The following is a 22,553-nucleotide window of genomic DNA, read 5'->3' on the forward strand; positions in this document are numbered from 1 at the left end:
TAGAGTCTTCGAAGTTCGATTTAACACTTGGTTATCTCTTCAACACCTAAAACAATGTGGCTGGGCTTTTGTTATCCATTTCAATGTTAAGATTACATTTACTGGGCTTTTCTGTTTCATCACTTTAAATTAAATACCTTTGGGTTTTGGACTGTTGGTCAGATAAAACAAACAATCTGAAAATGGCAAATCGGGATCTATTTTCTACTAAAATGATTAATCAAGACACCAAAACTTGCCAGATAGGAAAAAGTGACATGCCACTAGGTGGAACTGTTTTGCTAGTCATGTTTTTGTAAGGTGACTCATTTACATACAATGCATTGTGCATTTAGTCATCAATCTACCTTAGTCAAAGTAAGACTGGGTCTGTCTTTGTGCAACTGGCTCTATATCAAACTTTTTTGCCATGTTTTGAAGCTGCACAAACTGTTTATACACCCAATTATGAAAGCAATTATTAATCAATACAAGTCGTGCTTAAAAACCAAATATTATGTGGATTCACACATGACCCCTCCAAGTTTACCTGCAAGGTTTTTATTTTTTTCCATGGTGCTACATGTGAACATGAAACACTTCTGTTAACCTGCTGATGCTGAAAACAACCTTGTGTCTGTTCTTGTCATGATCATAAAACAAAATGTGTGACGTGCTGAATATTGAATGTGTTTATGTTCTGATCCTCAGCTGAAAATCGATTGTTTGGCTGTCAGCTGTGAAGCTCGTGCCTTGAGGGTTGCCAACACAATTACTGAGATACATGCAACACTGGGACTTTTCCAAACCACTTTAAACTCTCAATCACAGTTTACCTAAAAAACAGTTTGTTTTGTCCTGTTCTTGTTCTGCTGTTGTATCTATGGTAATAAATGAGTCCAGACCTGCGTCCAAACTCTGATGTGACCTTGCTGTGGACGTATTCCCTCCGAGTGAGCAGCGCTGCTCTCAGGTTCTCACAGACAAAGCTCTATTGTGCTCTCCGTCAGGGGATGGAACCATTTCATCTCTGCGTGCGTCAGTACCCCTGTTTTTCCTTCGCCCTTGTTCTTGCCCTCTTGGTCTTGCCCGTTTACGTAATTCTATGCACACTTTGGGAATTTGCTTTTCTTTGCTGTTTGGTGGAAAAAAAGCTGACATTTGACTTCTGGCAGTTTGGCTGATACTATGAGTCAGCACCATGATGGACAATCCCTGAGCTCGTGTTCATATTTAATGCAAATAAGTTGGATGACCCTTTTTGAATTTGTTGAGCCAGTTATCTTAAACAAACACGAGGCTTTACTGATGCATACTTTGTAAAGATTGTGTGAAGGACACATACAGTCGGCTAACTGATGTATAAAGTTCATCAGATGGAAAATAATCCTTGAATATTTGTGTTCACACACAGTCATTCTAGTCAAATCTCACATTCAGGCTGGTGAATGAGGTATTCGACGGTACAATCTCTCTGTGGAAAGTTTAGATCATTCTCTATACACCCTGTAACTCCTTCATAAAACAAAACTCTGTGGCGTGTGCCCAGCATCTGTCCAACAGCAGGAAAACCACTCTGAGGTTTACGTTACACTAATTCCCAAAACTATGCAGTGACATGTAGGTCCTCCCAGAAGTGGGTCAGCCAGATGCAGTTGAAACAGTATAGCTCATTTCCTACCGAAAACTGTTACAACAGACCCCCTGAGAACTTCCCTTTTTTCAGACTATTGCAGGCCCTGAACCTGAAAATCTTTGGTTCTTTCTTAAAGAATAAAATAATTGGAAAAGTGCAGTTTTATGAGTTTATTTGTGAAAACTTAAAACATAAAATTGACAGTTTGGCAGTTAACTGGCCACCTTATATACAGTATTGCATATTTTCTGCATTCAGTCATATAACAGGATGTCATACCAATATTATCGTGACGATAACTCATGAATAAATCTAACAATCCATTAAAGGACCAGTGTGTAGGATTAAGTGGCATAGCTGTGAGGTAGCAGATGACAACAAACAAAACAAAATCACCTCAACCTCTCTTACGATGATCGGTTAAGACACAAAAAATATGAAAGGGCTCTCTTTAGAGTCGGTGTTTGGTTTGTCTGTTCTGGGCTACCGTAGAAACATGGCGGACCCCGTGGAAGAGGACCCGTTTTCTTTGTAGTTATAAAAGGCATATTCAAATGTAGCGAAAACACAACGATTTTTAGTTTCAGGTGATTATACACCAATTATTTTATTAATTGTAATCAATTTCCGCCCCTAAATCCTACACACTGGACCTTTAAGTGAAGTGTGAAATATAAATCCTTATAAATAAAATGAATAAGTACAGAAAATCAACAGAAACATGGCGACATGTGTGTAATGACTGATAAAGTAGCTGCCATAGTTTTTAGATAATTTCCTTGAGTCATGTGACATGTCTTGTCATGAGAGGCTTAAATAGGTTATGTGAAGTGTGTGTATAAAACAGATTTTGTTTAACTAGAAAAATAAGAATTTTCACAATATTAAAAAAAACTGCTTCAAAATGAAGCAAACCACGAAGCTCCAATGTTATGAAGCAAAACCATGAACAATAAAGTTCAAGAAATTCATCCTACAGATGTCCGTAACCTCAAAGTGCACATTTTTCTTTTCCTCTTGAATTCAGAACTTTTTCAGTTTGTGGATATCATTAAAAAGTCTGTGACGAGAAGCCGTCTTTTCAGAGCAGTTCAGGTCACACTTGCAAGACTCAATCAACATCACCATCCTGCTGATGATCTCGCCGTTCCTGCATCGGAAGTGGACGGGTGACGTCTGGGTTCGGTGAGGCCTGCAGCATCGCCCGTCTGAGCAGGACCCGCAGTACCTCGGCTGGAACTTTTCCAGGCTACGGCAGCCTGCGTGGGACAGTTTAAGTGGACGGCTCGCCTTTTCTGTGTGTGTACACTTCTGACCTTTCTGTTAGAGAGAAGACATGAAGAGCATGTGTTAAAGATGCCATATTGTGCTCGTTGTTGTCATACTTTTATTTTGGGTGACTGAACGCTCTATTTAAGTATCTGTCTCTTTAAGAAAGCCACCTCCCCAAAAGCCTGCTCTGATTGGTCAGCTCTCACAGGCCTAAGCACCGGCCACTGTGACTGTATAGTTGTGACATCACAACCTTACGGAAGTTTTTAGAACTAAAATTCTTACATATTGCACCTTTATGATCTTATTCGACAAATAATGCTCACATTACAGACCAATATAGAAATATATTATTTGAATGTATCTTTGTTAAAACGTGCTGTAATAGGAAATTAAAAAGGAATGTACCTTCATTCTTTTAAAGGTCATGTGGTTGCATGGGCGGACTTCACAGATCCGAGTCTCCTTCACCAGTTTGCACTGGTTGTTGCTGTTGGTCACCCTGGTGGACACTCCAGTGCCGCAGGATTTAGAGCAGGGGGACCAATCTGTGGTTTGAGACACGCACTCGACTCCTCTGACCATCATGTGGCCCACTGGGTGGCTCTTGAAAGCTGCACAGAGAACAAATATAAGGTTTAGAACACTTTAAAGGAAAGAAGACAGATGTGCAACAAGAAAAACTCCAGATATTTGATGCATTGTTTCAAACGGCTCACCAGGTAAAGACTCTCCTCTCCACACAGGCGCCAACTCATTCCTGTTGGTGAGGTCGTCTTCAGACGGCTTGTTGTCTTTGCTGTGCTTTTTCCTGTGTTTCTTCATCGCAGAGCTCTCTGTCTTTGTTCCCTCGGGGCAGACAAGCTGCTCACAGCACAGTCCCGGTACCTTGACCCGCCTGGGCTTGGCGCAGCCCAGTTTGGGCAGCATGAGCTCATGTGGGCAGAGGGAGACGCATCCAACAGCACCGTCCATGCAAGTGCACTGGTGTTTGCAGTTTGGACGGAAGATTTCCCCGTTCTGGTAAATCTTGTTGTTGTACTCACACGTTCTTCCATCTGATTTGGCTGTTAGAGAAACAGAAAGTTGTGAGGTTTGAAATAAGAAGAGAAAAGTGATATGATTCATTAAAAAAAACTGAAAAAAGAGTCACTGTACCTCGACAGATGCCCTTAGCAGAGCCATATACCCCTCCAAAGTTGCACTCCAGTCCCTTTGTGTGGTCACATGGCTGTGCCTTGCTGCAGTCCTCAAAGAGCTGCCGTGCACAAACTTTACAGCATCCACAGCCATCCAGCATGAGACTGACTCCTGCTGCACATCTGGGGGTGTCAGGGGGACACCGACAGTCCTTCGGGCATGAGGCTGACACCTGAGGTAAAACAAGACATCAGATATTTCTCATCAAAAGTTATCTTCCAAACATGAACAATCAACTTACGAATGAACAGTTATTCCTCACCACTGTGACGCAGAGGCTCACAACGGCAAAAACCTTCCACATCTTCACAAGTTTTCTGTCCTGAGTAGAAATCTCTTCTCTCTGTCAAACACCAGACCTGGCAGTGAGTTGGCGACTGCTTGCTCTCCCTCTTTTGGAGTCCCCATCTCCTTTTATACACTCAGGCTGATCTGACGTATGCGCAGGCTGAAGAGGTGTCCTGAAACTATGAGAGGAATGCTCCTCCACGCGTCCTCCCATAAGCCCATAAGAAGCTGCCCCCCCCCCCCTCACCTCCTTTCTTTTTGTCTCACTCAGCGAGCCAAGAACCACCCAGTCTGACTTCCAGTCTTTCAGGACTTTCTTTCCGATTTAAATATCATTTTTATATCTGTTCTGTGATCATTAAGTAAAACCACAAGTAATTCCTCAGTCATGAGGTAAACCAGTCCCTGCAGTTACTATTTCTATGAAGTGAATGATGGCATAATGACATTTTCTATTCAAGCAATGCATTACATATTTGGCTGCTAAATATATTATGCATTAAAGGAAGAGTTCACCCAAAAATGAAAATTCAGTCTTTATCTACTCACCCTCATGTGGATGGAAAGTCTGGTGAAGTTTTGTAGTCCACAAAATATTTCTGGAGCTTCACAGCAAAACAGCGTTGCAGGATTGAACTGAAGTAGATGGGGACTGTAGATGGGGAAGAAAAAAGAAAACATAAATGACTCCATACAGCTTGTCCAGCGTTATCCAAGTTACCAGTGTACCCGAGATCCCAAATGGTTTTTAAAAGAATTGTGATCAAGCTCGAGCACCCACTTCTGATGGCTGCACACTAACGCATTTAGCTTAGCGGCTACAGTGAAGAAAAAGGGTGTAAAAGATGTTTTTTCAAATTAATTTGTGATCTCAGGGCTTCCAGAGGACTTGGTGTATGCTGGACAAGCTACAAGGAGCCATCTTGTGTTTATTTCGGTTGTTTTTTAACGTCTTAAAACAAGTCTCCAGCTACAAGTCTCCTGCTCCAGAAATGTTTTGTGGACCAAGAAACTTTGACCAACTTTCCATCAGCTGCTAGAGATCCCAAATTCATTTGAAGATACATTATTTACACCCATTTTTAAGCTGAAATCTTCGCTGTAGCTGCTAAGCTAAAAGCGTTGGCGAACCCTGTCTTAAATTTTACATTTATTAGCATACTTTTAAAACTTTACACCTCTTTTTTGTGGTTTGCAAAAGTTTGCTTATTCTGTTTAAGTTTTTTGAATTATACTTATTGTTAGCGAATATTTCTTAATCTCAGTGAGACTTAACCTGGTTAAATAAAGGAAAAAAGAAAACTGCTGGTGAAATGTGGTTACGTAAAGGGCAAAAAAAAAAATGGGGCACCTTCATACCTGATACCTCAAATATTTCATCATCAGCCGCACGCATGTGAGAGCAGCCCCACGAGGGATTCAACATCGGGGCACCACAAGTTCTGACATAAATATTGAAGAAAAGCCACATATTTCTATGAGCAACTGAATTTCTATCTCGGATGAAGCCGTGTTTAGACTGCTGCACCTTGTCTGTGATCGGCGTTTGTATTTTCTAACCTTTCTTACGTAAAAGTCACAGACGAAAATTCCCGTCAGTCACCTACAAGGGTGTGGATAGATTAGGAGTTTGTTTGACTTCAATATTTTCAAAAAGGAGACGAGAGCCTCCTGGAATGCTTGAACCCTTGGAATCCTTTGTTCGGTCTGAATGAGAGCGTCCAGAATGAGAAACACACACACGAAATAAAGAAGAAAGAAAGAAGAAAACTTGAGCGATGCCTGAAGCAACATTCCTCTCAGGATGAACACTGAAGGTTTCTTTGAAATAGCTGCCAGGATAAAAAGCATCCTCTTATATCCACATCAAAGAACAATGGAAGTTATCAGGGAAAAAAATGCCTTTCCTTTAATTATAACCTGTGAGAACAAGAGACCAGACTGGCACAGCCTCCTTCTTATCTAACTGAGGTTACAAGGGCCAGTTTGAGTCGGTGCCAGCTCCGGCAGATGAAGGGCAAACAAGCGTGAGCTCGGTGCATTCACAGATGCCTGGAAATTGCTGACTGTTGTGGTTTGGAGTGGAAACTTTCCCCTCCGAAGCTGTAATATAAAGAATTTGCAGAACCATGTTAGGTAAGAGGGATATCGGATTTATAACAGGCAGCTGGAGAACTTGGAAAGGAGTACAGTTGCATGTAAAACTGACCAGTTTGTGGATGTTACACCAAATCTACCCTTTCTGTTCCTGCAACAATCACGTCCCATTCACACAGAGCAACATGTGAATGTATCTTAAAATGTATAAACTTTGATATTAATGTCAGTTTAATACTTTTTAAATGATTTCATAAGGGAAATTCTCATTTTTCTTCAAGGTACTACAAGAAACTTTGATCTGGTAATGAAACGGTCAAAGTAAACAAGTAGCACCTTTAAAGTCAGATTGTCAATTTGCTTATATGGGGGTTTAAACTCAAAAATCTCTCTGAAATTGAAAATTTTAAAGCATGGAACAATGGTGTTTGGCTGGTTTAAAGCATCCATATTTGTTAGCTTTGTTTGGTATTCAGTCAATTTGATATGAGGGAGCTTCAGAAAAAAATTCCAGTTGTGATTACAACCCATAAGTCATAGCTATGATAACTGCGTTATGACATAAATGCAGAGAAAGTCCAGAAAGATGTTAGCTTAGCTTAGCTCAAAGACTGGAAGCAGAGGGAAACAGCTGGCACATGTGGCTCTGGAGGATTGGTGATGGGGATTAATTGGTAGGCCTAAACTACATGGCTGCAGAGCTAACTGCTAACATGCCAGCCAGTGCAGAAACATGCTAGTGCTAGTGAGTCACAATAGCTCCCAGAGCATCTTTAAACATTAAACGTAGCTACAGCTCATTAATTCAGAGGCTTTAAAGGTGTTGGCAGGCATATTTTTAAACTTAAGTCAGGTTCACTGATTCAAATACTGATCATAGAGACCGGTGGCAATCTGCTCTTCTGACTCTTAGCCAGAAAGCAAATAGATATGTGTATTTCCCAAAATGTAAAATTAGCCATATGGATTAAACATCTTACATCTAAAATCTATATCCATATTTGGAGTGTTTTCTTTCATCTTGCTGTCAAGTTCCTGTGTTCAACCATAGCAGGTATTAAACCGGATTTACCTCATTTAAAAAGAGATGTTATGTAACATGCCCATCCGAGAGATTATCCTGTCAGGGAGACAAGGCTTTTACCTTTGTTGACCACCTTATTTATATGACACTTGATACTGCGCAGCATAAAACTGAGGTTTGGTTCATTAATGCGTCATTTAGGATGATATTTATGAGAATTGGAGGGCAGTCAAACGGGTAAGCTGGGTGGGCAGAAACAAACTGAGTGTAAAAGTAATGTTGTGATACTGTTAACAGAAATAGACACAATATGGGATTCACCTTCTGTGTGGCATCAAGATTGGCAACAGAGAATGGAAATACCTTTCCAGTGTCGTCAAACCACAATGGGTCTGAGACAAGCTTGTTTTGGCTGTTATTTGAGAGCGGGTCACACACTGTACAGCAGACAGTAACGTCTGAAAGTGCTGCGCAGACATGATTACAAATCCAGTTCATTACATCATTTCTATAAATGACTCCTTTTCTTCGTGTCTGTACGCTCTCTCACAGCTGATTCTGCTGCTCTTTGCTGTTTAACAGGACTAATTTGAATCATCATGCTGTTTAACAGGAATAATCTGAATCATCATGACACTTTTCTGGAGGAAAGTGGGCGCGTTTTGTCAGTTTCTGTGAATGCTTTGTTGATTTGAACATTTTCCTTGTGTAAAGACGCTGGTCTGCACACCGTTTGACCTTTTATCACCAGACATCTAAAGGGCATCTTTCTGTTGAAGCTCTCCCCCAGAAATTGTTGGGATGCAACAGCAGCCACGTAGCTCTTGGAGCCTGTATTTCCCCTCTATTTCAAATCATTATCATTGCATGCAAAAACCCTCAAGTGAGCAACAGAAGGCCGTGGCCTGATTTACAGTTAGCATAGCTTACTGCTTGGGTATGGTGTTTTCCAGCCACACAGTACATATTACAGTGCAGGACATGACAAAACAAGCCTGACAACAATCTCCTCGGGGAGCAGCCGTCCTCAAACACTTCGTGGCATATCGTGATTAGAGGGGAGAGAAAATCCTGAATGTGTTTTGCCATTTTGCAATTTATTTCATGTTTACTGGAGCGTTACTTTGGTTCTTCTCATGCACTGCAGTTCACTGTGAAGTTATGAGGACATTTTGTTCTCCATGCTTTGATTCACACTTTCTCTACTAATCCCCTATAACAGTTACCACCAATTTTATTACTGCCTTTAAAACTTTAAAACCATGTTTGGGATGATTAAGTGTGACAAATTACAATGCATTACAAATAACAATACAATTATAATAAACTTCATTTATATAGCACCTTTAAAAACAGAGTTTACAAAGTGCTTTGGCAAACAAGCAAAAGCAAGAAGCTCAAGAAGAAAATGTTACAGAATAAACACTCAACAGTCAAGCCAAACACAAGGAAGCCTCGTCTAAGGTGAGTTAAAACAATAAAGCAGTACAGAAAATGTAAAAACACAAAAAGTCAATATGAGTAATTACAAGTAAAAGGAATAAAAGCGATGAAACAGAGAGAAATAGAGATAGAGATAAATAAAAGAATAAATCAATAAACTATGATAGGAACACAGCATCACATCAGAGGAATTTTGAACAGATAAAAAGATTAAAAGCAGTAAAAATAATAAAGGATAATAAATAGATTAATGTGAACAAATAAAAGCAGTAAAGGACGGTAATAAAAGATATCACATCAGAGGAATTAAAAACAGATAAATAGACTAACGCAGTAAAAGGAATAAAAATCGGTGGATTTACATATTTAAATGGAAAACGTACATTAACCTGTTTCTCCTGACTTTCAATGACGAGAAACCACTAAAACACTTTTGTTGTGTATGTTTAAAAAAATTAATTAATAAAAAAAATTAATAAATATATAATCAGATCCTTTTTTTTCTTTTTTTAAATGATTTTTACATTAAAAAATACTATTCTATGTAAAAGTTTAATTTAGGCAGTTGATGTTCTTTTCCCCTCTGAGCCCCCTAGTGGCAAGGAGGCACGAGGCATATGCCTTGAATGCCTGTGTATGTACTGTATATCCAGCCCAGGTTACAGGTTTAGTTACTTTATAGATTAAGATTTTACAAACAAAACACATGATCAGCTTATACGTATTTAAAATCAGATCCACCTCGACCAGCTACAACATTAAAATGCCTCCTTCCTTCCTCCATTCAGTATAACACTTTGGCTCTTGCCACTTTAAGAAAATGTTAATGTTAATACTTCTTGTAGATTCACTTACGTAGCCAAAGATTTTCAATGCAAAACTCATACTTTGTAACAAAGTCTTTTATTGTTAACTACTGTCAACTATTACATGCTGCAATAATATCTTTCATCCCTGTTTCTTCTATTTTGTAAATGTAAATATTTGACACATACAGTTTAATGCACTAGGGTTTTTTTTTAGCTATTTTATATTATACTTCTTATAAATTCCATTTTTACTTATTTCTTATTGTCTTCTATATATTTTATTCAATCTCTCTATAGTGTGATATTTCTATTCAAGAAGGAGCTACTGTAATGCACCAACTTCCCCTCTGGAATCAATAAAGCACTTCTGATTCTGGTTTATACTCAAGAAGAATCGGAATCGGATAAATGTAGATAAATGCATTATTTTACTTTTACTTGTTCTTTTGAGGTAATTATACAAACTTGTTTATTTTTTCCATAACTGAATAAACAAGCTGCTCCTAGAGGAAAATAAGGTCCTCAGAAAACACTGTTTGAAGCTAGAAAGGTGGCAGGGTCCGCCAAATATAAACAAAGTAAAGCAGTGTGAAATTGGGTTGTCTTTTAAGGTTAGTTTGTTTATTCAGTTTATTCAGACACGATGACAAAGTTTGTTATTTTAGTTTGTTTAAGCCTTAAAAAGTATAATCAGTGAAGATCTTTCTCATCTGATTAAAATATCTTCCTCAAAACTACATAGCACACCCTCACTTAAGTATGCTACTATTTGTGTGGGTGACTTCCACTTGGCTTTTGGGTACTTTTTACAACTTATGTAAAAGATTTGAGTTGTTTTTCCACCTCTGTTTGTCTGTAAAACCATGAAGTACATGAAAAAACAATGAAAAAAACAATGTAATGAAGTAGTTTATTTCCAATAAAATGTTGAATGATACTTTATACTTAGTATAACTTAATATTTTATTGGAAATACTCCAGAAAAGCATGTTCTCAGCATGTCCAGCAGAGTAAATGTCCTTCCCACTCTACTGTGTGTAAACGTGTGATAACTGTGAGGAGATCCACCAGCGCCGCCCAGTGGGCTGGACCGGTACCGCACTTCACCTGTATCAGAGCCATTGAACGACACTTGTTAAACAATTAACACGGATCAAAACGATGAAAGTGGAACAAGTGTGTGCTAGCCTGCCTTTGTGGGAGCTGTTTAGTCTAAATTGTAGCGTTTTTAACCTCATAAATCGGCTCTGAGAGTCAAAGCGACGACTCTTCTGTCTCCGGCTCTTCTTCTCTGCTCGTGTCGACGTAAACCTCGACAGAATCAGGAAGTCCGGGCATTTTTGAGGCAGAAAACTTGAATGGACAGTCGATACGGCTCCTTTTATCGACAAATAATGACGACTCACGCTTGTTAACGCTTGTAAATAATCAATTAATGTAGTTAATGTCGTTATAACTATCTCACTAACTTATCTTAGTCGTCGTTTGTTACACCTGGATTTTCACGTTGCGGGTGAGAGTGATGGATGTGCCTCATCTCACCGAAGAAGAAATGGCAGAGATTAAAAAAGACGTGAGTACGATATTTCTGACAAAAAAATCCTGCTCCCTTACAAATAATCGTGATCAGGTGAGGTTTGTGTGAAATATACACAGGTTTGTTGCTCTGCTTGGGCTTTGTGTGGAGCCTATTTGGCGTTAAAGGCCTGTAAAAGGAGGAAACAGCCCACCACACCTTCCCTGTGCCCACATCAACACTCAGAGCTTTGGAGGATTTAACACAGTGTTGCTCAGTCTGTCTTATTAAAACACTAGCAGAAGCTAAAGCAGGGACAGACAGCTCTGTAACATGGACACCAGGGTATACAAGTGATTTCAGACCACCTGCCTCAGGCTGTATTTATTATTACCTGTTGTAGCCTTTGGTTTAGTGAAAACCCGCAGATCTACGGAAGCCCTGAGGGGTAAGTGGAAAAAGAAAAAATCAGGTGAACCTCAACTTTTATTTTAAGTTGATTTTAAGTTGGTGGAAAAAAATGAGGTCAGGGTGTGTCAGTATGACCTCAAATCAAATCAGATCAATTTTATTTATAGAGTCCAAAATCACAATCACATCACCTCAGTGGGCTTTACAATCTGTACAGTGAACAACATCCTTTGTCCTTAGACCCTTGATTCGAGTGAGGAAAAACTTGCCATATTGAGAAAAAAGCAACCTTTTGACAGGGGAAAGATGGAAGAAACCTCAGGAAGAGCCACAGAGGAGGGATCCCTCTCCCAGGATGGACAGACATGCCGTAGATGTCGCATGTACAGAACAGAACGACAAAATCACAATTCACAAATTGCATTGACAGAATGATACTGATACAATTTATGTAATATATGTGAAGTGTGTGGATCCAGGAGACGACTGAGCAGGCAGAGGCATCGCCAAGTGGTGGTGGAAAAGGGCAGGCCACACAAGATAATTAGCAGTAAAAAAGAAAACATCAGAGTGAAGGGGCATCAAACTTAAAAGCCTTGAAACCACACTGTGATATTTTAGATATTTTTGACCAAATACCTCAAAATTGACAATGCGACAATATCGTAGGGATGACTGTCCCTCAAAAAATATAATTAAAATGGGATTTTTGATTAATAATCATCAGTAATGTGGATGTAATGACTAAGGAAAGTATTAAAAAATAAAAATATTACATCGATTTACTGTGATGCTGCCTTTAAAACTAAGAAAAGACAACAATTGTCATATCACGATATAGAGAGCTAAAGTCACGCCCCTTCCGGTTTGCCCCATGGGACCTTATTTCAGAAAAACTTTGTATGGTACTGAACGGAGAGAGACAAATAATTTTTGGATCCTGCTTGAATTCTGCCATGAACTACACATATGATGGGCTCCACCGCGGAAGGGACATGAATTCAGCCCTCTATAACAATATCCAAAATCTGAATCAAAATATAGTCTCATATAAAGACCTATTGGTGGGTGAAAAAAAGGGTTTGCCATGATAATTTTTCTATTTTCTTTTATTATTATTTGTGAAAGCTTTGACCGTTTTGCCTCTTCAGGCTTCCATAACCTCCTCAGGCCCTTTGCAAAGAGTAACTCCTCACAACGCTCTCCTTTTTCCACCTGCTCTGGATTCCCAGGTGCTGACAAGACTGCGGCACTACCTCTGCGACAAGATTAGAGCCGAACGCCACCTCGACTACCTGCGCGCTCGCAGGATCCTGACGCGGGACGACGCAGAGGAAATCAGCTGCAGGACCACGCAGACAAAGAGGACGGCCATGTTGTTGGACATTCTGGCCGAGAACCCCCTGGGCCTGGACGCCTTGTGTGACTCCATAAGGGAGATGCGCTCGCAAAACTTCATCATCACCAAAATCACTGATGAGGTGCAAAAGGCCAAAAATGAGAAGATCGAGTCTCTCAGAGGTGAGTAAATCGCAATGAAATCAGTTTGTTTCCGTCATGTGTTTTTTCTGCTTCTGAATGCAGCTTTTTTTTCATCTGTAACTCCACAGCCGGGGCCTCCAGTTCCTCGTCTGACAGCAAACTCAGCACTCCGAGCACAACCAGCGACCTCACCACCATGTTTTCAAACAACTCCACAGTGCTCTTCCACCCAGATGGAGAGCGGAGCCCTTCCACTTCAGATGTGACGGGCTCGCTCACCCTGCCATCCATACAGAGAGGTGGAAGCTCGCCCTCTGGGGCTGGTGCTAGCATCGGCGTAGTTTCATCAACAACCTCCTCCAGCCTCCTGAGGCCCGGAGACCCGGGAGCTCCTCCGCTACCGGACGAGGTAATGGTCGAATCCCCGTCCAACATAGATGCCGGAGCGCAGGGGTGCACCAGCAGCGGAGGAGACTCAAACTTCCAGCCGCTACGGTCGCGCTCGCTCGACCCGACGTCACATAGGAGCATCTTTTAACTTCACACCTCAAGAGACGGTTCTCATGCAGTTCATGGACAAACCAACCTGGGCCAGTCAACTCATATAGGAACACTCTCTCACTCTCTGTTCTGGGTGTTGCTCTTGTCTTTGATTAGGCAGTTAGTGAGAAAATAATATGGGATATATTATTACAATACCAATCAGCTTGTTACAGGAGAAAATGTGGGAAATTTGTCACTAGGGCTGTTAAGTTTAAAGTTCTTGATAATGGTGCCAATTCTAAATGAGGCCAAAATATTGCCTTAGTTTTAAGAAGTGATAGATTTTTTTTAAACCCTTTTTTATTGAACAAAAGAAGCCACATCTCAAATGTTAGATGTTCAGGGTTTGTATAAAGTCTCGAAAGTTTGGAAAGCGCTTGATTTGGATGTTTTCAAGGTTAGGAATACGCTTGATCAAATTTAGTCTTCAACTAAAATTATCAACAGAATCTTGAGAAATAACAGTTTTGACGTCAGTCTAAGTAAGTTAGCCTGAAAACCTCTTTCTACCAGCTGTCCAAAGCTCCTGCACTAGCGTGGTAAACACCAGCACTCCCCTGGTAGTTGGTCCGGCTAGCTGCATGGCTAACTGAGCTAACAAGCTAACAGTAGCTACAGTCATGGATAAACAGAATAAAACTAGTAGCAGTTAACTGTTAGCCTACTCTGGGGATATGCTGCCCCTATTTGTTTGGAGAATGAATTCAACAGGTGGCCAATTCTTACGTATTGTAGCTTTAAAGTTGTTAAAACTATGGATGCTTTGATACTTTGCCAAACTACGTCTTTAAATCGATTTGATTTCCAAAATATTACAACTATTTAAAAAAAACAGATCTACAATCAGATTTTTAACCCAGATATTAACATTGTTACAAATGTGTTGGTATCTGTTCAGTGACTATTTCAGTCCCAACACTGTGTGCAGGTTGTTAATTTAAAAAAGAAACGGAGAATTTATATTTTGTGTGCCTTGGACTTGTTTTCTTTTTGTCATGCTATCAAAAGAGGTATTGAGTATCGTTTTTGTTTTTGTTTGTTTTCCCACTAGTAGCGTTTCAGATAAAAGAAAAATGTTTGAAATTCTGGTATTGTGACAACCTTATAATCCTTCATATACGCTTAATTTTCAACAAAATGCAGTGTTTCATTTGCACAATCACTCATGTTAACCAAAAATTGTATAATATTTCAAATGAAACCATCTCGTCAACATATTTATTTGTTGTTTTTATGGCGTCGTATTTCACAAGAATTAAATAATAACCAAAGTGACAATATTTATTGATGGCTGTGGGTAAAAACTTGTATTTTTTGTAGTTGCGTTTATAGTAACAATTTAGATATGATGATAAAGGCTGGAAGTCGTTGGTTAAGGTACCTTGAAATAACTTAAATTTCACTCTTAAAAAGCCATAGGAACCCTGCATGTAGTCTAAATATAAGCAGGCGTACAAGAACTTTGCCTTTAAAAGAAAAAGGTCTGAAACCATTTGATTCATAATAACTTTCCTTCAAACTCCTTTCTGTGTATTGAGGTTTGGTACCCATGTCATGAGCTAAGAAAATCTGACTCATCCACTCCTACCCACTCCTCTTCTTTTACCAAAGGTGTGAATCCCTGAGAAACTGTTTAGTGTTTAATCACGGCAGCTACAGTTTAGATGCAGTGACAACGTCTATACACTGGAATGACTGCTTGAGCCTGTATGTGTGCAAGTCTGACGCTGCCTTTGACCAGAGCGATGTAGCTCCGAGTAATTTCCAGTTCACTGTGTGTAGCATTAGGCCAAGAGAAGTTTTTCACATTTTTGTCACTACACAAGTCTTGTATCACAAAGCACATCGTGGAATACAAACCGTGTCCTGCTTGTTACTCCACTCACTGGTCAAACTGTACAATCATCTGTTGCATACTAAAGGTTTTCTGTGTGAATTCGACTCATGTCTTTGTTCTTCATTGGAAATTAACGATGCAGTTTATTATCAGAGAGGGAGGACAAACTGTTATTAAAGGGAAAGTTCACCCCAAAAATCAAAAGCACTCTTTTTCACACATCCTCTTACCTGTAGTGCCTGTGCCGGGTTTGAAGCTCCTCGATAGCTAACTGGCTAACATCAGCTACAGTTGGCAGCAGTTAGCGGTTACTCTGGCAATATGCTGCCCCGTATTTGTATTGAGTATGAATTTAACACGTGGCTCAGGAAAATCGCAGACCAATTGCATGTGTTGTAAATCACTCACGTGACGCTACTCGGCCACTCAAATCATCAAGCATTTTGATTCAAATCAGACAGAGACACACAGAAAAAAGACAACAGTTGAGAGAAAATACAGGAAACAGGTTTTAATCAAAAATCATAATTAGTCTGACTCGTATCTGAATCTGTGGTGTGGAGATTATTTAAAGCGACTATGTGAAGCACCACTACTAGACAAAGCACAGAGCATGTTTTCAGCAAACATACTCACTCAATCCAAACTGAGGGCGCAGGAAATAAAACAGTTTTTATGGACTGAATTATAACACATAACTCGCGGACGTTGGCAGGTGTAGCTCCGCAGAGAGAAATTGTTCCTAAATGAAACTGCTCACAACAAATGCAAATGATATTTTTGTGTGTGCGTGCGAGGATTCTGTAACGGAGGCGCTCTATTTTAGTTTTGGAAAAACTGGAAAAGCTTTGAATGACGCAGAGGAGTGACAGTCATTGTGGTGGAGGCTGGTGTGGTGACTGCATCTGATCTTCACAGACAGCAGAGAGTGTCAGTGTAGACGCTCTGTGGCTCGCTGGTGCACAGCAGGTATTTCATTTTAATGTTACTTATTACATATATGTTGGCTTTCTCTCACAAGCTGGAGCTTTTACTCTTTATATTAAAAATATATAGATATTTTCCAGGCAGGGGTTGTAGAAAATATGATATAATTACATGACTAATATCTACAATGTGAGTGCATTTAACTTTCTATCATGTCTGTGATTTCGTTAAAATGCTTTTGAAATGTAATACTTTCATATGTGAAGTAATTTGCTTCATAAGTAGTTTAAATGTGCTTTTGCTCTCTGCTGTTGCAGGCAGGTCTGCCACAGTAAGCTTTTGTTGAGCTAAAAATGGATGAGCGATGCTGCAAAACACCTTTTTTCTACTTTAAAGAGCATTAAACCTAATATTAGCGTAATTATCATGCACTCCAGACTAACATTTGAGAGAGTTGAGAGAGTGACAGCAGTGAGAACATGCAGGAGAACCAGTTTGATAAACATCAGAATGACAGGAATGGTTGAACTTTTACCTTCAACATACATCTTATACGTGTAATCTGATTCAGTCTTTAACAATAAGAAGAAAAACACAAAACTGTCTTGTCATAAATAGTCAAATAATGGAGGACCGTGAGCAGCTGTTGACCCCGAGGTCAGAGGAGAGGAGTCTGAACGGCCACTGCAGGTGGAGCACTCACACTCGCAGCCTGCAGTCGAAGGTGGTGGAGGACTTCAGACGGAGGCTCAAGTATTTCTTCATGAACCCCTGCGAGAAATACAGAGCCAGGGGTCGAAAACCATGGAAACTGATGTTACAAATACTAAAAATTGCAATCATCACAGTCCAGGTAGGACACAGAACTCTTTAGTTAGTGTTGGCTATATGTCTCTTTGTCTCAGATCTATGTTTTCTTCTTTTAGTTAGTCTCTTTTGGCCTCAGCAACGAAATGATGGTCACCTTCAAAGACGAGAACCTGGTGACGTTCAGACACCTGTTTCTAAAAGGATACAAGGATCACCGACTGGGAAGCTACGCACTGTACACGAAAGATGATGTGTACGATCACATCTACTACGTTATCAACAGGGTAACTTTAGATTGAAGACAACAGTTTATTATCACCCTGCCACCTTTCTAGCTTCAGACAGTGTTCTGGGGACCTTATTTTCCTCTTAGAACAACTTGTTTATTCAGTTATGGAAAAAAATATTAAAATATTACCTCATTAATATTGTAAATAATAATATTCTGAGTTTTAAGTTCTTCTCCAAAACTACGTAGTGCCCCTTTAATGGTAAAAGATGTTTAATCTCTAATGTTTTTTCCCTCCTCTTTTCATATTTACTTTTCAGTACACCAATCTCCAAAACCTGACAGTAGGTAACCTCGCATACGAGATGGTTGATGGGGAGTACACCGCCCTGTCTGTGTGTCAGGAGTTTTACAGAAACAGCAGCATCGACCCAGGAAATGAGACCTTTGACATTGATCCATATATTGAAAAAGGTATAAAAGCACAAAATTGCTCTAAAAAGACTGGTGTAAGATGTATCAGTAAGACGGAAGATGTATTTATGGAAGGTGAATCATGGCATGAATGGAAAATAATCATAATGTGGATTCACATGTGACTCCTTGAAAAGAGGAAGCCTGTACTGTATTGTGTAGTGTTTGACTAACTGATCTAACTGAACTTGCTGTATTTCCTCCTCACAGATTGCGTTTCCATATATCCCATGCAGTCGTTTGACAACAGCAGCACTTTGCTGACACACATCAACTTCAGCTTAGATTTCAAAAGGTGACCTGAAGTGAAAACACTGGTTACGTGCCGGCCGATAAGAGTGCTGCCTGCTAATGTGTGTTTGTGTGTCGATGCAGGCTGCTATCAGTGAGAATCAACCTGACTCTGAAAACCATCAATCTGCAGACTGTGCGCCACCACGAGCTACCAGACTGCTATGACTTCCATATAATGGTTGGTGACGACGCACGTCTGAGCTGGTATTTTAACAGATGAAAACACACATGCTCAGACATAATTTGTCTTTGTTTTATAACAGATCACATTTGACAACCGTGCACACAGTGGAAAGATAAAGGTTGATATTGAAAATGAAGTACGAATCTATGAATGCAGAGACTGGAACGTGGAGGGCACTTGTAAGTTTTGACCCAGCTAAATATGAAATGACTCATAATGGTTTTGGCTTTGAAGGCCAGCAGGGGGCACCGTGATTTTACTCTGCAGCTTGTAAACTGGCCTGAAATCTGTCTTTCTGTTTTTCCAGCTGATAAAAACGATTACCTCCTCTTGTCCTTTGATTCTGTGGTCATCCTCGCCTGCTTCACCTCGCTCATCCTCTGCACAAGATCTGTCATCAATGGCATCCAACTCCAGTTTGTGAGTCATGAGAAATCACCACTGATGAATGTACAGGATTTTGGTAAATTCAGCCACAATTACAGTTGAGTCATCAGGACATTAATCCAGTAATAAATTAAACATTTAACCAGCATCAGATGAAGGACTGTAAATACAGGACACTGAGCTCCTCTGTGTTTTTATGGGGTTTGTGGGGCTTTAAGTATTTAAATTTCACTACTTTTAAGTCGAGCTGCAACAATTAGTCGATTAATCAATAAGTCAATGGAAAGAAATTTAACATTTGCTGGTTCCAGCTTCTTAGATGTGAGATTTGCAACTTTTCTTTGTCATTGATGATAGCAAATGAAGCGTCTCTAAATTGAAAAAACTTAGTTTTTGTGCAACCAGTGTGAAAAACTAGTCTGGTGGTCAGAAATGACTCCTGGTTTGTTGGGTATCTTATTAATTGTGTTTTATGATATCTGGGTTTCTCTCATGCAGGAGTTCAACACGTTCTTCCACGCCAACTACAATAAAATTGTGTCTTGGTCGGACCGAATGGAGTTTGTGAACGGCTGGTACATCCTCATCATCGTGAGTGACACGTTGACCATCGCTGGGTCAGCGCTCAAAATTGGAATACAAACAAAGGTTTGTTATCACTGAGCCTTATTGTTTATATTCTTAATTAGATTATTCACTGTGGGGCTGAGGGACCTTTGCAGCATGTTATATGAACATGGAAGTGTACTTTTCCTCTTGCAGTACCTGACAAACTATGACGTCTGCAGTATCTTGCTGGGAACGGCCACGATGCTCGTCTGGGTTGGTGTGATTCGTTACCTTGGTTTCTTCAAGAAATACAATGTAAGAGCTTTACTGACGTTGCTTATTGTTTTTATGCATCAGCCAACCTGTTTAAAGTAGATAAAAGCATATCCTGAAAATCTTTATTCCTTTCTAGATATTAATCTTAACTCTGAGGGCGGCATTCCCAAATGTGATCCGATTCTGCTGCTGTGCCGCCATGATCTACCTTGGCTACTGTTTCTGCGGTTGGATCGTCCTCGGGCCTTATCATGACAAAGTATGAAAATGATAATCATTCTGTTTCAAGTGTCAGCGTGGCCCAATAAATCCCCCTTAAGTTAATTAACTTCATTATCAAATCATTTCTTTCTCCAGTTCCGAACTCTCGACAAGGTGACAGAGTGCCTCTTCTCTCTCATCAACGGGGACGACATGTACGCCACCTTCCTGAAGATGAGAGACAAGAGCTACATGGTGTGGCTCTTCAGCAGACTCTACCTCTACTCCTTCATCTCCCTCTTCATCTACATGGTGCTCAGCCTGTTCATCGCTCTCATTACTGACACCTATGAGACCATCAAGGTCAGTCCGAGTGCTGTGCATTCACAGACTGAGAAATATTCCTAGATGTTACTGTAAGTAGAAGTTTTTTTTTAATGTATCCTTTAGTACTCTAATACTCTTCAATGGTTCTTTCCCAGCACCACCAGCAGGAGAAGGTACCAGTGTCCCAGCTTCAGGCCTTCATAGCAGAGTGCAGGGACCAGCCCGACTCTGGAAGATACCAGACTGATGAGGACTCAGCTTCCTGCTGCCTCTCTCCGTGCTGCTGCTTTCGATGAACTGAGGAAATGTGGGTTTTTCTTTTTCCACATGTGGATTAGGAGCTGCCGCAGAGAGTCCTGACTGTCTGCATGGAGCATCTGATTATACTGACGCGTGACAGGAATGCAAGAATATATTCTTCCTCAAGTAGAACTTCTTTAACTCCTGTTTTTTTTACTTGACTTGATGAGCACTACTGTTGTAAAATGCTAAACTAAAAGGCACTAGAGTATAAAACCAATTAAAGAATTAAAATGTGAAAATAGATTTATGGATTTTAAGATCTAACTCACCCTTAATGTACTTTATAATGAAAAAAGCTTCTTTGTAAGTGTAAATTTCATTATAATGTATTGCTTTATTGTATCTTGTTGTACTGTACATGATTTCTATGGGCTATGTAAATATATTGATATATGAACTAAATGGATTGCCTCCATGGTTTCACTTTATGTATTTTTGTGCTGTATTTTTTGTAAGTTTAGCACTTTTGACAAAGTGAATTTTCTTTTTTGCTGACGAAGTTGTACTTTTGAAGTCCGTTTACACCAGTTACAGAAAATAAAAATTGATGAAAACTGACATAGACAGTCATAATTATGTGTAAATGTTAACTTTATATCTCATAATTTCAATTTTATGTCATAATTCTATTGTCATGATTTCGATTTAATCTTATAATTCTGACTTTATATCTCCTAAATTTGACTTTTTATCTCACAGTTCTGTTTTTTATCACATAATTCTGACTTCTTATCTCCTAAATTTGATTTTTAATCTCATTAAATTTGCCTTTTTATCTCATACATTTGACTTTTTATCTCATAAGATTGACTTTTTATTTCTTAAATTTGACTTTTAATCTCATAATCATGATTTTTTTATCTCATATTTTTTAATTATGACTTGTTTTTAATCATTTCGACTATGGGAATAGTTTTCATCTTATTTATTTTTCTCTTTATCTGGTGAAAATGGGCTTCCTTATGTTTCTGACTCAGTCTGGTTATATCCCATTCTAATTTATCCTCAACATATTTTCACTATGAAAGAAGTATGTATTGGACATGTAGCCTGCTGCAGTAAATTGCATGTGGTATATATTGAAAATACCTGTAAACTGTGGACAGATAACACAGTGCGGTAGATCTCGCAGCTGTGTGGCTGTGTAGGTGTGTATGTGACTCTGGCCTCTCGCTGTCGCTGCAGTGCTTCATGACACCTGACAGCTTTTCTCATTTGCATAATCCACACATGTTCTCATCCAATGCACGGCTCACATACTGGTTGCTTAACAACGCTGCCTCCAATAAAAATGACGTTTGGTCTGAAGCTGACGGAGGGACACACTTAAAAAAACACACACAATCAGCTGCAGCAGCAGCAGCCTGAGCGAGCCTACCTCATTACTGCCGGGACATCTCTGCTGCTTGACTGCGTCCACACCAGGAGTAGGTGAGGTTTCTGCTTGTTTCTGCTGCCGACAAGGTGACGACTGGACCAAGACACGGCAGTCGCTGGTGTTTTCAGTGAAGGAGCTTTTGGTTAGTTTTGTCCAGCAGCACCAAACTTGACTTCTATCGGAGTGAGTTGACCCGTTTCACACCGTACCCGTGAGTATGTTTGACTTCAGTTAGCATGCAGCTAACACCCATGTTAGCAAAACAGTGCGAACTAACGTCATGAGGACAGCAGTTTATACGCGTTTATAAATTCCGATAGCTTACCTCAAGTTCATCTTACAAATAAGAAATATTAGGCGAAGTTACCCAGCTAAGGTGAAGCATTTCAAGCCATCTACTTAACGCTAAAGTTGGAAAATCTTTTCACTTTAACCCTGTAGTTAAATAAAAATTAAAAACACAGTTGTGGCTGTCGAGGGTTTAGCAAACTAGCTAACGTTAGCTAACTTTGCAAACGTTACCTGGTAACGTGACGTAGCTACGTCAAGCCAACTAACCTAGAAGTTAGCTTACTCTTAATTTCTATGGCATCTTTATTTAAAATGATATATCCTGAAGGCAAATTACTTCTTTAAAACGAAGCCCACTTTGCCTCCGCCTCTCTAACTTTTTAGAT

The 22,553-nt window shown here is 39.7% G+C and overlaps 3 protein-coding genes across 3 annotated transcripts; 2 read left to right on the plus strand and 1 right to left on the minus strand.

Moving 5' to 3' along the window:
• Positions 1–2,619: 2,619 nt before the first annotated feature.
• Positions 2,620–4,425, minus strand: LOC141016973 (CCN family member 1-like). Its single transcript, XM_073491587.1, has 5 exons — positions 4,350–4,425; positions 4,046–4,259; positions 3,607–3,954; positions 3,296–3,501; positions 2,620–2,935 (listed from the first exon to the last, which is right to left on the minus strand). The coding sequence occupies exons 1-5, from the start codon at positions 4,389–4,391 to the stop codon at positions 2,639–2,641; spliced, it is 1,107 nt and encodes a 368-aa protein (XP_073347688.1). The 5' UTR covers positions 4,392–4,425; the 3' UTR covers positions 2,620–2,638.
• Positions 4,426–10,867: 6,442 nt separating this feature from the next.
• Positions 10,868–15,633, plus strand: bcl10 (BCL10 immune signaling adaptor). The gene is made up of 3 exons (XM_073491362.1): positions 10,868–11,321; positions 12,908–13,196; positions 13,286–15,633. The coding sequence occupies exons 1-3, from the start codon at positions 11,271–11,273 to the stop codon at positions 13,693–13,695; spliced, it is 750 nt and encodes a 249-aa protein (XP_073347463.1). The 5' UTR covers positions 10,868–11,270; the 3' UTR covers positions 13,696–15,633.
• A 1,456-nt stretch (positions 15,634–17,089) lies between these two features.
• mcoln3a (mucolipin TRP cation channel 3a) lies at positions 17,090–20,491 on the plus strand. The gene is made up of 12 exons (XM_073491668.1): positions 17,090–17,317; positions 17,391–17,558; positions 17,824–17,977; positions 18,188–18,272; positions 18,353–18,449; positions 18,535–18,634; positions 18,763–18,875; positions 19,341–19,490; positions 19,605–19,706; positions 19,804–19,926; positions 20,025–20,231; positions 20,351–20,491. The coding sequence occupies exons 1-12, from the start codon at positions 17,090–17,092 to the stop codon at positions 20,489–20,491; spliced, it is 1,668 nt and encodes a 555-aa protein (XP_073347769.1).
• The last annotated feature ends 2,062 nt before the right edge of the window (positions 20,492–22,553 follow it).

Source organism: Pagrus major, chromosome 21 (genome assembly GCF_040436345.1).
Source record: "Pagrus major chromosome 21, Pma_NU_1.0".
Lineage (NCBI taxonomy): Eukaryota > Metazoa > Chordata > Actinopteri > Spariformes > Sparidae > Pagrus > Pagrus major.

Bases quoted from the DNA above. Each gene is read 5' to 3' on its own strand.
- bcl10 (XM_073491362.1), top strand. From the start codon at position 11,271: ATGGATGTGCCTCATCTCACCGAAGAAGAAATGGCAGAGATTAAAAAA. The intron at 11,322-12,907 runs GTGAGTACGATA...CTGGATTCCCAG, and splicing joins TGGCAGAGATTAAAAAAGAC to GTGCTGACAAGACTGCGGCA. The intron at 13,197-13,285 runs GTGAGTAAATCG...GTAACTCCACAG, and splicing joins GAAGATCGAGTCTCTCAGAG to CCGGGGCCTCCAGTTCCTCG.
- LOC141016973 (XM_073491587.1), bottom strand. From the start codon at position 4,391: ATGTGGAAGGTTTTTGCCGTTGTGAGCCTCTGCGTCACAGTG. The intron at 4,260-4,349 runs GTGAGGAATAAC...GTTTTACCTCAG, and splicing joins TGAGCCTCTGCGTCACAGTG to GTGTCAGCCTCATGCCCGAA. The intron at 2,936-3,295 runs GTACATTCCTTT...TCTCTCTAACAG, and splicing joins TGACCTTTAAAAGAATGAAG to AAAGGTCAGAAGTGTACACA.
- mcoln3a (XM_073491668.1), top strand. From the start codon at position 17,090: ATGGAGGACCGTGAGCAGCTGTTGACCCCGAGGTCAGAGGAGAGGAGT. The intron at 18,273-18,352 runs GTGACCTGAAGT...GTGTCGATGCAG, and splicing joins TTCAGCTTAGATTTCAAAAG to GCTGCTATCAGTGAGAATCA. The intron at 19,927-20,024 runs GTATGAAAATGA...TTCTTTCTCCAG, and splicing joins TCGGGCCTTATCATGACAAA to TTCCGAACTCTCGACAAGGT.